At 35.4% G+C, this 15,946-nt stretch overlaps 1 protein-coding gene across 1 annotated transcript; it reads left to right on the top strand.

The window, feature by feature from the left end:
* Positions 1 to 455: 455 nt before the first annotated feature.
* On the top strand, positions 456 to 9,082 carry LOC128216250 (translation initiation factor IF-2-like; the record flags this gene model as incomplete). The annotated part of the gene is made up of 2 exons (XM_052922819.1): positions 456 to 947; positions 8,852 to 9,082. Coding segments are annotated over 2 exons (723 nt in total), but the record flags the coding sequence as incomplete, so codon positions are not given.
* Positions 9,083 to 15,946: the final 6,864 nt, after the last annotated feature.

Genomic DNA, 15,946 nt, shown 5'->3' with positions numbered 1-15,946 from the left:
CACAGACACACAACACCTCATACACACGAACAAACACCACATACACACGAACAAACACCACATACACACGAACAAACACCACATACACACAAACAGACACCACATACACACGAACAAACACCACAGACACACGAACAATCACCACATACGCACGAACAAACACCACATACACACGAACAAACACCACAGACACACGAACAAACACCACAGACACACGAACAAACACCACAGACACAAGAACAAACACCACATACACACGAACAAACACCACAGACACACGAACAAACACCACAAACACACGAACAAACACCACAGACACACGAACAAACACCACAGACACACGAACAAACACCACAGACACACGAACAAACACCACAGACACACGAACAAATACCACACACACACACACACACACACACACACGAACAAACACCACAGACACACGAACAAACACCACAGACACACGTACAAACACCACATTCACACGAACAAACACCACATACACACGTACAAACACCACACACACACAAACAAACACCACTTACACACGAACAAACACCACAGACACACGAACAAACACCTCATACACACGAACAAACACCACAGACACACGAACAAAAACCTCATACACACGAACAAACACCTCATACACACGAACAAACACCACAGACACACGAGCAAACACCACAGACACACGAACAAACACCACAGACACACGAACAAACACCACATACACACGAACAAACACCTCATACACACGAACAAACACCACATACACACGTACAAACACCACAGACACACGAATAAACACCGCAGACACACGAAAAAACACCACATACACACGAACAAACACCACAGACACACGAACCAACACCACAGACACACGAACAAACACCACATTCACACGAACCAACACCACAGACACACGAACAAACACCACATACACACGAACAAACACCACAGACACACGAACAAACACCACAGACACACGAACAAACACCGCATACACACGAACAAACACCACATACACACGAACAAACACCAGAGACACACGAACAAACACCACAGACACACGTACAAACACCACATACACACGAACAAACACCACAGACACACGAACAAACACCACACAGACACACGAACAAACACCACAGACACACGAACAAACACCTCATACACACGAACAAACACCACATACACACGTACAAACACCACAGACACACGAACAAACACCGCAGACACACGAACAAACACCACATACACACGAACAAACACCACATACACACGAACAAACACCACAGACACACGAACAAACACCACAGTCACACGAACAAACACCACAGACACACGAACAAACACCACATACACACTAACAAACACCACATACACACGAACAAACACCACAGACACACGAACAAACACCACATACACACGAACAAACACCACATACACACGAACAAATACCACAGACACACGAACAAACACCACACAGACACCACACACGCATCACAATAACTTTAGCAATTAATGATGGGATTAACTTAATTACTGAAGAAAAAATATTATAGAAGTTTTTTTGTAAAAATTCACAATTTAAATATGTTTGCGCAGTATGTTCTTGTTTATGTCTGCAGCTATTTCTATAAAATTTTGTGAAGTTGTCAACATGTTATCTCTTGGCTATTATTTATATCAAATAATTTGATTGGTTGGTTTATGATGATTCTTGGGTAATTTTTGACCAATCAATTACAATTTCGGATAACCTTGCCCTTACCAAATAAACAGTTTTATACATTTGACTGCCTATGGCTATATACTGTCCTATAGATATGCATGTTGCCAATCTGAATGTGAGGTTTGTCCCTTTATAAATATAAACTTGACAAAATGATGATGATTATTTTTTATATACAGTTTTGCATATCTGTAATGCACATGTTCGAAATCTCATTTGATACTAGTGTAAATGCTGTCACGGTGAAGTGTTGTTTCTCCTTTTCTTTAGTTCCATACCGTGTGCATGTAACTTCATGACTATATATACATTTTTGAACTGAGTGATGTGAAGTAATGTTATAATGGCAATACAGTAGAAAAGCATTCGGAGCTCCTCGGCCATTTTTATCGAAAACAATCTCGGATGTATATGGACGGTTTACAATTTGCGAAATAGGTACACTCTAAGTCCGCTGCAAGTAGATCGGGAAGTAATTTAATTTAACAGTTTAACTTAATGACTTAACTCTTGGGAATCTTAATTATGTTTGTAATAACACACTTCACTGGCAATCAATTTAAACTTAGATCAACAAATACAAGCTAAAACACTACATTTAATTGATGATATAATTAAAAAAAACAAAAACGAACTACTTCTACTGATGTACCGCTATACATCCAAGGTAGTTTTGTATAAAAAATGGCCGAGGAGTTCCGACTGTAGACTAAGTGGTAAATTGAAAGCTAGTTGTCCGGATAAAAAACCCAACTGAGTTCAATGACTGTATCAAAGCGGTTACCCTAACGACAGTTTGATAGTTGGGTAAGGTTTGATGACTTGTAGCGCCCGCTGTTTTTTGTAAGGTATGTTTTTGGCCTTCACCTTTATCACCTTAAACAGGATTTTTGTTAACGTTCAGGCTTACTGGCTTGTCCCAGTAGTATCTGTTGTATTGCTATCTAGGTTGTCCCTGATGTGACATAGGGTCGGAATGAATGAGTGAAACCCTGAGTATATTCATGGACCGTTCCAAGGCGCTACCTCAATATCTATGAATAGACATCTTGCTTTATATATTTAGTTTGTTCATCTGTCTTCCGACCTTCGTTTGTGGCCGTATACTCGTACTGTAAATACTTTGTTGATTAATGTTGGTACAAGTGGGAGGTACTGACCTAGTAATGAACTAGTGTAAGCCCCAAGTAGAATCTTGTCCCAGTGAAATCGTGTTTCAATTTATGTTCCAAGGGGGTTATCACGTGTGCTATCGGTAAAGCTATTTTGATGCGTGTGTGGTCACTGTGCAGTGTTTATATTTGTCTATGTGGTGTTTATACATTCGTGTCTCTTGTTCATTGTCATGTGAGCCCCTGCATTGTTTCTCTTAAGTAACACACTATTCAAAATCAATACATTCACATGTATAACAAACATATATTTGGAGTGATGAACCTTTAACTACCTACAAAAAATGCATTTATGGAAAATATCAATAACTGAAAACAAGATTGTAACCGTGTATTTAATAGCTGAAAATGCAAAAATATTAAATGATTGGTGAATGCTAAAAGAATTACTGTGAACTTCTATAGTCTCATAAGGTAGAAAAACCATGTCTCTTTACACCTTTCTTTCAAATTAATCCTGGTATCCTTTGTAAGAACCGTTGTTTTCGACATTTATTTATCCTTATTTGTATATTAAAACAAGTGTATTAATTGGTAAATTTTATTTGGGAGTAATAGTGCATCTTTTACAAGATTCATCTTTGCATGTTCGACTACTGGGCTTGACTGTGTAATGTTCATTATATCGATGTCCCTGATGTTTCTTAGGTTCAGTTTGAATTAGATCCTATACATTAATTAAATGATTCCATAATTACGTGTGTTTACCTTTTTATCACAATTATTCGTGCACAATCGGATCAGACGGAAGCAGAAAATGATAACAACGGCTGTAACCCACGTCTCGTCCTTTAATATTGGATCCAAAAAGGCATGTCATTTTGAAATTAGTAGAATTCAAAAGCGTATTAACATATTACAAATCCATTTTGTCAGTTATACTCAAGGAAAGACATCCCTCGTGACCGTACGCGGGGCCAATACGGCAGTGTTTATCGGATCATCATATCTGTTTCAACATAACTAAATGATGAGGAATAAAAAACTTTGAAGATCAACGAAGTCCATTAGGAGATACATGTGCCATTTAATTGGCAATTAATAAAGAAACTATTCCAAGGCCCGGAGAAGTGTCGTCCGTGGAAATGCTAATTGTGGCAATCAAGGAAATCGGAAAAGGCCAAAATGGTTGTCCTTGGAGCGTAAGACTTGTTGCAAACATACCCACTCCTACATAGATCAAGGTAATGGCATTATCTGATCCCGTTTGACATCGTTTTATACTTAATTATAATTACGATTTGGTTTTTAGATATGTGACTGTGTGTTTTGTATGACAATGAAAACGTGTTTCTTTTCGACAATCGATTCCCCTTGTGAGAGGTCCGTAACTGATGTTGGTATAACTTGTGGCCCAATGCCTTTGCATGTTTGATATTTCATTATTTGTCTAAAATTCTATGTTTAACTGGTTATGTTGTATTGATTGTTACAATGTATTTACATTCATGCAATAAACTTTTATTTAATTAAAAAATCCTCTTGTCCAACAAAACTTCAATATGTGCTTTGAATACATTGTTACATTTTTAATAAAAAAAAATGGAAACTTGGAAATTACAAGATCATAACCAATTTGTGAGCAGATAAACAATATAAGGGATAATTTCGCGATACTTTCAACAGGGTATGTTGTGGCTACGTAGCTATTTATTAAAAAATAATATGAGTAAAGGTTTATAATTTTTATCTGTACAAAAATCATTCGCTTTTTTGTTTTTTATCAAAAAAGACAACTGAGTTCAACATAAAAATGCAGAAGGTATATTTTTTTTTAATTTTGCACCAACCTATATTATGCGGCTTACAAGGAACTCGTTCATGGTTTGTAAAATTCACTTTTGTATTACGGAATAAAGTGTGGCAATTCATTAGGAGTGTTCAAACTAAGATACTGACAGCTGGAACCCTCCAGCAAATGTTGATATTTGCTCAAATATCATCTTCTAAGACCACATTTTTCAATAGCGTTACTAACGGCTTTCAGCGATTTCGTTGTTGCGTGATTGGTTTATTGACATTATCACGTGATGTTATCAATGTATTGTTAAAAGGTCAAATATCCATCATTATTGTATAATCGTAGTGCTTTAGTGGTAAATGCGTAGGTTTTTCAATGCTTTTTTTTTTATTTAGCCGGCGTATGTTTGCACTCAAATAAAACCAAAATATTTGTTCATACTTTTATTGTATTATTTTTTCTGCAGTTTCGATATCATTGATAAAATAAGTTTTTCAGGTGGATTGCGTGCTAAACTAAATTTTGGTCTATAAACACGAGAGAGCCCCTTTAAAGCTGCACTCTCACAGATTGACAGTTTTGGCTTTTTTATTTTGTGTCTGGGAGTGGGACTTTTTTTTGTAAATGTCTGAAAACCAGTGATATAAGACTACCCACAAAAGATCAGATCGCAGTTTTTCATATTTTTGTTCAGAAATTGATGTTTTATGGCTTAAAGCGTTACTAAAATGAGTTTGGGGCAGTTTTCCAAACAAATGAGATATGTTCTTTAGTTAATTATCTTAATATATGACTGATTTGAAGGTATTGATTCCAAAATTAGCTGATTCTAAGACAAGAAAAGACAAAATTGTCAATCTGTGAGAGTGTAGCTTCAAAGTAACATTCATCACGGTCAAACAAACAAAAGAAGGGACAAACAATCCAAAAACGAAAAATCGTTAGTGATAAAAACTGGGAAAACACCCGCTAGGCACAGTGAAAAGTGAAAACGTAGTAAGATCTTAATGAGGGTTTTAACTTTTTCGTTGAGTGCGCAACCTCACTCTTGTTTAATCGTTAAACACTCGAATCTCGCTATGTCGAACTGTGTTATCTCGAAGTTTTGGTTATTTCGAACTTTAACCGAATGCGTCTGGTGAAGTTAGACATGTTTAGTTTTGTATTTCGGTTATATCGAATGTTCTTTATCTCGAAGTAATACACGAGGTTCGACGACTTCGAAGTAGTGAATTTGGAAAATATATTTTTCCCAAATGAGTTTTTCTTTTACACAAACTAATTGTTATCTATTTACTTGGATCTTATGTTTAGGTTCAGATTTGCTTACAGTTGACAACAATTAAAATTGAGTGCAAGTTTCGGAACTGGTTAAAACCACCAAATCGGTCCGTGTAGATACCGCCTTTTCGTTTTTCGTTTTTTATAATTGATAGTAATAAACGAAAAAGGAACATACAAATCATTTTTCGTTTTTCTTATAACTAAATAAAAAAACAAAATTTAATGATTTTTTTTCCTTTTCCTGGTCTACAATTATAACCACGGAATACAAAACAAGAAAACTATTTATTTTTACCGTTTTCGTTTTTTTTTTCGATTTACAAAATGTAAACAAAAAACAAGCTATCGTGTATATACCGTCTTTTCGTTTTTCGATTTTTACAATTGAAAGTAAAAAACAAAAAAGGAACATTTGAATCTTTTTTCGTTTTTCTTATGACTGAATAGAAAACCAAAATTGATAGGATTTTTTTTTCTGTTCTTTTCAATTATAATCACGGTTAACAAAACAAGCAAAATATTTATTTATACCGTTTTGTTTTTTGGCTTTTACAAAGTCCCGTTTCGAACCGATAGACGTGATATTGCATTAGTTAACACAACACTTATTGATAACGATGTGTTTATTGCTATATTCACTAAGTATTGAGTCTTAGTTAAAAACTCATAACGAGAAAAACGAAAATCTAAAGTTTGTTGTAAAAATGCTAGTGTAGGAGCTAATGCAATGTCAATTGTAACCAATCATTTAATTGTCTATTTATATCCCTTTAAGGCTTATAATAAACACCAAAAATATAATTATGTTTTCTTTCGTTCCCACGACACTGTGAAATTTAGCATTTGGTGCACACTTGTTGAAATGATATTTCACTGAAACCATCTTTCTTCAAGAATGTCTTTATAGAAAGGGAACATGAGCGGCGTGGAGCGAACTGTGTGAGTGTGTGTGTGTGTTTAATTCAGTTAACAGGCATAATCAAATAGTTATAAAAGCCACAGTAATATATATTGCTAAAGAGCGTCATCGGCGACAACCACGGTACTTAATTCATATATACCTCATACACACAACGAAGCATTTATTGTTTACATTTTCACATTATTTGTTCTACGCGGGATTTCACAACTTCATCGAATACTCAATGCTTATGTTCAACCAATTTTATTTCTCTTATATAACAAATATCTTTTATTCGAATGAGGTTCCTATGTAGAGTAGACAAGTGGATATGTTCTCCCATATATGGTGTTGGGGTCGTTAAACGCTGGTAATCAGGTCCAAATTTCTCGAATATTCTTAAGTCCCTTGTCACAGGATAAAGCCGAGCTCAATATTTTGTTTTTCAATAGTTATTTATACTATAGAGAGGAATTATCTTTATAATTTATTGTGAATAATCCATTTTCATTTATTTAAATCCAATTCAAGTACGTATTCTCTCTAATTGAAATAAGCAACTTAAGCCTGTTATGCTTAAAAAGTTTCGAGACATTTGGGCCTGTGTTCATTCCTGTGCAAATCAGTCAATTCACCATTGAACAATAATGCTAAAGTTTCATTCGAATACCTTGAACGATATTGAACGATATATGAATGACCAAAGGTTAAAGTTTTGCACAACACCGACGACACCTTCGATGAAAGAATCCAAGGCCATCACAATAGCCCAAATTGTTTTCTTTGAAGATCAGACGAGCTAAAAATTAGCCTGATCTACCAAAACTGTTAAGTGATTTCTCAAGTTTAGGTATCGTTTAACCGCATACAATAATGTGAAATTATAATCGTAAAATATTTCTTTATGATGTTTATGTTTTACATATTTGAAATTGAAATCATGAAAGATACACCTGAGATGTACAGATATAAACACATGGTTTAACAAAGCAGAAAATTGTATTTATTGTCCATTTTTCCACAACGTGTCCTTTTTTGTTTAACGTTCATATTTTACAACATAAAACTTAAATGCCAAGTGCCATTAGTTAGAGGTTAATTCACATGAAATATCTCAATCACCGCAATGATAGTATCAACAAAGTGGTTTTGTGGTCGTGAAATAGATAATTAAAGTAGAGGTATACACGACATCATTCAGATATGCTGGTTTAACGCACAAAGTGAATTTATATTTCAATATATGATCCTTTTTCTCTCTCTTTTTTCTTGCATCAATACAACAATGTGAACTAGAAGGACAGCCCGAGTTGCCGAAAGTCTTATTTCAAGAGGCCAGGCTAAAACAGACGCTTGCTTAAGCTGCCGCCCACTACAGCCCTGATGCTTTGCAGAAGGGTTGCCGATAATATGTTGCTAGTTTCGGGAACCTTTTCAATATATCATTAATCAATAAATGGGCGAAGCTTTGCCATCGGGCTCCTTCGGCATGTAATTCACATGTATTTGCGGAATGGCATACGAAAGGTTGCGGTGTAAACGCCGAAACCTTTACAAAGTAGCCGCATGCGACGCGTAAGATAATGACAGTTCCGGAATTGGCTCCCAAATGTTTCCAGATCGTACGGAAAGATTGCGGTAACATTGCAGAACATGCTGAGGAGTTGCCGAATCGTTGGCGACAGAATTTGTAAAATGTTGCAGACTTGAGAGTCGAGGTTTATAAACGATGCGGAAATACTGTTCTGTTATCAGTTCCTAGTGGGACACCATCGATGCTGGAGGCATTCACCATGCACAAGCTGAAATGGATGCCATGCTCGCCTTGGCACTGTATTTGAGACAGAGAACAAGAAGAAGACGTCATCGATTGTGGTTCCGACCCTGGCTCACAGACGACAGGAGGCTTCATTATGGACAGTACAATACATTGGTACAGAAGCTCTGAGATGAAGATGTCACCTACTAAAATGTATTAGAGGATAACGCCAACAATGTTTGACTTCATACTCCAGCGTGAAACGCCTCGCATTCAGAAAAAGGACATCAGGTTCCGTAACGCCCTTCCTGCTGACCTAAAGCTTGCGATGACGCTGAGGTACAAGGCATCTTGGGACGCATTCTTAGTGTTTGACTTTCGTGTGATCGCCGAATGTGTATGCCATTTCGACACAGAAGAGTGTACTGCACTGCTTCAGGAGTATAAGGATGAAGTTTTTGTCATTCAAAATAACCCAGAGGCCTGAAGTGAAGTGGCCTACCAATTTGAGATAAGGTGGAACATGTCCTATACTCTTGGTGCCCTCGATGGCAAATACATGGCAATTAAGAAGCCACAGGGCTCGGGAAGTTTGAATCATAATAACATGGACTTCTTTAGCATAATCCTTATGGCTTTAGTCGATGCAAACTATAAGTTTGACTGATGTGACCTAGGGGTCATGGGCATCAGACTGCCAGATCTTTAATGATTCTGAATTGAAGGAGTGATTGAATGACAATACTTGCCCTTGCCTCGCACCAAGCGTTTAATTCACAACAAAAATGTCGATGTTGTCAATTCGAAACTGACGGCATCACTTCTGCTGTCTATATGTTATAGTTCAGGAATTACGGCTCCTGCTTGGCATCCATTCTCCTGGCAAGCGGCGTCTTCATTCTTACATGATCGTTATAGCGTCCGCGAGTTTGCGCGAAACAAACATATTTCACTCGTTTTTCTTCGGGGACGTTCGGCAACGCTTCAGCTTCCTTCATGGACCGCTAGGGATGTCTCAAAGATTATGAAGCCTTACAGAAGGATTTCCGAAGATGCCGAGTTAATGGCGATGGGTTCCTGAACATACCAAATAGTTGCCAAAGGTCTACCGAAGATCCTGAAGCCGCCCCGAATTAAACATTCGGCTTTAAAATTTAATGACTATTACAATTTGAATTGCCGACTTTTTTCGATGTCAATGTGGTTCGAAGTGTCGAGAAGGTTTCCAGAGGTGTTTAAGAAGGACAAGGAAGAGTTCCAGATATGCCGATACATCACACATTTGCGAATTCAGCGTTTGGGAACCATGCGAGGCCTAGTAGACGGTAGGTCTAAGCGAGTGACACAAACTTTACAAAGCAAAACGGACAGACCGCTCATACATCAAACTATATTTAAAAATACACATACTTATTAAAGTCGTATTGTTTCATTCTTTTTATGCCCTACAGGCTCAAAACAACAATTATCTGTCCCCCGTTGACCCAAATTCGGATGTTAATACATAACACACAATTTTACACTGTATTGTAAAACATTGATCATAGTTACTCTGTAAATGTGTTGTTGATGTAGCCTTATTACGTCATGTATTACTTCTCAACTTTGTAATTTTGTGAGACACAGAATTGTTTTTTGGCAGCGAGTTGCTTGTGAATTTTTAATTGGGGCTGTTTTAAAGTGAAAATCAAGGTTCGTGTCTCAGGGTCATGTTTTTCTACTTAATTTTGCGAGACGCTGAATTGATCAACGTTATGTATCCTTGTGATTAAATTATGTGTGTTGGATTGTTCTACAGCAGCCGGTGACTAGTTTTTCAATTGTGACTGTATTTCAGTGGAAAGCCAGGCTAGTGTCTATATGAAACATATGATAAGAGTGAGGTTTGTGCACATAAACTGGTTTAAACCCCAGTAAATTTCCATTTTACTGACCGTTCCAAGGTGGTACCTAACAATTCTTGATAAACATACCTATTTTTCATATATATAGTATGTATGCACTGTGCTGTTTGTGGAGTTTTGTGCTGTTTGTACTTCTATGTTTCTTGTTATTGTGATTTTGTGTTCTATGTCTTTGGTGTTTGCCCAGTGCCACTAACCGGGTTTATGTTTAAACTGTTTGCTACTGAGCTTGTTTCTGTAGCTTTTGCATAATATATAGTAAAAAAACTGTGGTCTAAGGCCTCCAACAACTACCACTGCTTCTTCCTGTACGTCCTTATCTGTGTACAAATGAGAATCGACTCCGAGCTCCCTAGCACCAGTTTAAGCTTTATTCTACTATCAAAAACCAAGAAGAGATATAAATTCAGAAAAAAACGATGGTCAGAAATTAAATAACCACAATGAAAACGAAAACGGGGAGACAATATTGACATCTTTCTTTACAGTAAATCATATCATACATTGTATAATTATATTGCTTGTAAATGTGCACTATATACGTGTACTAAGATTGCCTAATTGTAAACATTTACCATGTGAATTTCCAAACTGCTTGTAAAGTTGTTAAGTTATCTGTTGTTACAAATCGTACCAATATCATGTGAATTTGTGTGTGTTTGTGTGTGTCATAAATGGGTTTCATATTTGTTCAGAATCTGCTATTAAACACGTAACAGCACTATTCATCCTGATTTACGAACGAACATAACGAACAATATATTCGCTATTGCTTTTGATCGAAGCTTGCTATGTGATGTATGGTTCCGTAAACACCCAAGGCCCAGGTGCTATGCCCGTTTGGGTTTGGAAAACGTTATATAGAGCTAATAAGAATGATTTAAGCTTAATATTATTGTAGCGTACAACCATTCTACGTCTTCATGTTTCGGATACTGTAATAAAGTCATCAAATATATCATTTTGCGGGTGGCTGGAACGCGTAAATATGGTTAGTGCTTCAAAAGTTTGATAGTGTGACGAACTTTGATTTACTCCCGCAATTAGTTGTCAATAAATAGCTTTAACGCGGTATCAGGACCATGTCAGAATTTAAATATATGATGTTTTTAAGCTAGATGAAGATATTTAACAAATTATCAACGCGTATAAATTTCGTGTAGAAATTTTAAATTGCGAGTTTATATTACTGCGTGTAATCTTACCGCAACTATAGGAAATGTATCGTTAACGGGCCCAAATATAGGCTGGTGAAAAAATATATCTATTTTTTATTGTATTGCATGATCATTTGACTTTAAAGCCGCACTGTCACAGATTGACAATTTTGACCTTTTATGTTTTTGTCTCTGAATCAGCTAATTTTGGTGTCAATGCATTCAATTCAGCCATATCAGCTCTCAATGTTTTGAAAACTGTCGACAAATATTGTTTCTTAAAACGCCGGTAACGCTTTTAGCCATAAATATCAACTTTCGAACGGAAATATGAAAAACTGCGGTCTGATCTTTTGTCAGCAACCTTTATCACTAGTTTACCGCTATATACGCAAAAATTGGCTCATTCATTGCATAAAAAAAAGTTGTCAAAACGGTCAATCTGTGAGAGAGCAGCTGAAAACCCATATACAATACAATGTATTCGTCTTTCTGGATGTTCTCTCCACTCAATACAATGGCCACATCGCAGAAAATACACATGCATTTACTTTATACGAATATATTTTAGCTCACAAGTGAAGACAGCTATAAACTGAATTTAATCCCGAGTAGAAACCTATACTGCAGGGCTGGTATTCAATATCGATTTTAATTGGATCTAAGAACGATGTAGCTAATCGGATTACTTGTTATTAATAACTGACAAGTCAATGATGTATGACCCTAAGATTCACTGAAGTTGCAAATTGAATACAACCCCTGGGGATCAATCTTAAATTTAATAGTAGAATCGGAGTGTTTGATTACACTGTAAAATTAGTTGGCCAATAGGCTTAATAAAATAAATCAATAAAGCATGTCTAATGCACTAGTCAATTGTTACCACGACCCCCGCCAGGTCCGGGGAATAGCGGGGACTTTGACTTTCTGTCGGGCCAAGCCCGGGTAAGATCTTCAACCTGCGGGGACGAACTGTTGGTAAAATCCCCGCAACATGCCCCCGCACCCCAGGGACCCTAGTTAAGGCCCGTTCCCCGCTATTTTTGGCGCAAAGACAAAACCACCGCATTCACCCGGAAGCGGGACCACCTGGAAGGCAAAAACACGGCCCATTCCCCGGCTATCCCCGGTATACCCCCGGACCTGGGGGGGGGGGCGTGGTTACAATTGACTGGTGCATAAGAATAAGGACAGTATTGAATACCATACCTTGTGTCAATTTTTAAATATCCACTGATAGCGATGAAATCCTTTGATGAGAGGCAATCACTTTTACCTTGACCACCATTTATGCAAAAGGGTAGTATTAGGTTTCCGTTAGGCCATACGAAATTGATTTCATGTTTAGCGTCAACCCTTAGTACAAATATCTTTCTAGCTATCCTGAAAAAAACGAAGCCCGACAAAAATGAGTGATATTCTATGTAGAATATAGACACCAGAGCCTCATTAGTCCATTTAGTACATTCTTACTTATTAGATAGATTTCCATTGCAAAATGAGTTTAATCATTATCATGTATGTAATGTATGTATTTGCTAAATGTACTTATATAGAATAAATATTGTTTAAACCTAAATGAGATCACATAAAACATGTATTTAAGTGTTTTGATCATGCGTATCTCACAGTATCATTTTCTGTTATCAAATACCAGGTTTGATAGTACAAAGTATGACGCATCTTGTTTGCACTTGTGTTCTGTAGTCGGAGTTGTAGATAAAGAAAATTACTCGACAAGATCGCTGATGATATAAAATGTGTTGTTGTTTTTTTCGATCGGGAAGCCCAAAATATATCCTTCCGCGGACGCTAAACAAAGAAACGATTGGGTATGACCTTATTGCGAGAAAACATGTGCAAGTTAGTATCGCTTGTTTTGTGGCCTTGGCCCGGGTTCACAACAAATATGTCGAATAAGAACGGCAGGCGCGTAGCTGCCTATACGCGAGTACGCGGCGAAATCCACATGATTCTGACAAAAATAAGTTGCAGTAAGCGTACCTGATTCCATGATCCTAACACTGTCCATTTTCCAGTACTAGATAAAGCACCTAAGAACGCCCAGAATGCACCAGATTGCACCATGGTTTCAAAATGTTCCGAGGGGCATGCTCCCGGAACCCCTAGCACAATAATGAATCCACATAAATAGAGGGCTAGCTACGCCCCAGAACGGCATAAGCAGGAGAAAGAGTGCTTCTCGCTCGGTTTGTTATTGTTATTTAAAATCAATACATTCACATGTATAACAAACATAATTTTTGAGTGATAAACCTTTAACTTCTTACTAAATAATGCATACACGGAAAATACTAATTACTGATAACACGATTGTAATCGTGTATTTAATAGCTGAAAACGCACAAATAGTAAATGACTGGTGAGTCCTAAAATATAAACAGTGATCAACTATCGTCTCATAAGGTTTACGTACCTTTCTTTCATATAAACATGGTATCAATCATAAGAACCATTATTTTCGATATCGTTTGATCTTTTTCGTTAAATTAAAACAATCGTGTTAATTGTGGTAAATCTCATTTTGAATAACAGTACATCTTTAACTATTAAATTGGATTATCGGATTTCAGGCGGGAAACATTTTCTCGTCCTATTTTTTTGTATAAAACTGGCCTTAGCCACAATGTTCCTGGCTATTTTTTTGCATGGGTGTGTGCAAGTTCTGTTTCTATATCTTTCGAAAAGCTATCGACTGGCTGTAATTTTCTTGTTTTATTAAGATTTTAACGCTTAATGGAGCTATACTTTCCCATCTCCGAAATGACATATTAATTGCTAACATTCGATTTATAAGATTGTATCTCTTAACTCGTTTCTACTTTGGTAGTTCGATTAAATGCATTTAACGTAAATCTCAAGGAAGAGGTAAATTTTACGGCGCTCGTTTAAGACTTATACCAACTAATGCGAGACTTTAAAAACACTATGCTGGCGTTTGATGTACTTATTGTTATTAATTTACACGAAATTTTGATCTCGGGTCAATTTAAGCCATGAAACTTCGTCATGGTACATTTAAACAATCTTAAATTTTATTAATTTAAGACGTTGTTGGAGATTAAAAGATAAAGTCAATAAAATGCTGCAAAATTTACTAGTGCACCGCTGTACCAGGCTATTGTAATTAAGATCTGAACAACTGTATGTCGGTCTGGTATGTAAGAACGGCATTTTAAAATAGTTTATTGGCGAATAATAAAATAAAAAAAATATGAAATGAAACTATTTATGCAAAACGAAATAAAAAAATAAAATAATTTACTTGCTTCTTGATTTTAAGTCTTAGAAAAAATCAAATATGAACTAAAATATAAAGTTGAACGTTTTAGAAATATTAAATAAATACGTAATTAAATAGGTATATAGATACGAACGAACGAACGAACGAACGAACGAACAAACGAACGAACAAACGAACAAACATACACACAAACAAACATACATACAAACAAAACAACGAACGAACGAACGAACGAACGAACGAACGAAACGAACGAACGAACGAATAAATAAATAAATAAATAAATAAAGACATAGATAGATGGAAAAATTAATAAATGAATTTTAAAAAAATATTGAAATAAATAAATAAAAAAGATAAATAAATAAATAAAAAATAGAAATTTAAATAGATAAATAAATGAAAAAAAATAAAATAAAAATAAATAGATACATAATAAATAAATAAATAAATAAATAAATAAATAAATAAATAAATAAATAAATAAATAAATTAATAAATAAATTAATAAATAAATAAATAATAATAATACATAAATACTTAGATACATAAATAAATAAATAAATAAATAAATAAATAAATAAAAAATAAATAAATAAATAAAAATAAATAATTAAATAAATAAATAAATAAATAATTAATTAATTAATTAATTAATTAATTAATTAAATAAATAAATAAATAAATAAATAAATAAATAAATAAATAAATAAATAAATAAATAAATAAATAAATAAATTAACACATGAACAAAATAACTAACTAAACAAATTAAATAATAAGTTAATAAATAAATAAATAAATAGTAACTAGGTTATTTCTTTCGTTAATACTAATGCTTTATACAAGCAACCCATTCAAAATCTACTTTTTAAACTATGACCGTAACTAACAACGCAAATCATTTTTACAAAACGTCACTGTTATCATAAAGTTACTAAATTCAAATTCAAGCCTGCCAAACATGAATCCAAACTACGCTGTTGTTTATGGTAGAATCATGATCAAATATCCAAATCGCA

This window comes from Mya arenaria, chromosome 14 (assembly GCF_026914265.1).
Source record: "Mya arenaria isolate MELC-2E11 chromosome 14, ASM2691426v1".
NCBI lineage: Eukaryota > Metazoa > Mollusca > Bivalvia > Myida > Myidae > Mya > Mya arenaria.
This window is presented reverse-complemented; position numbering and strand designations above follow the sequence as displayed.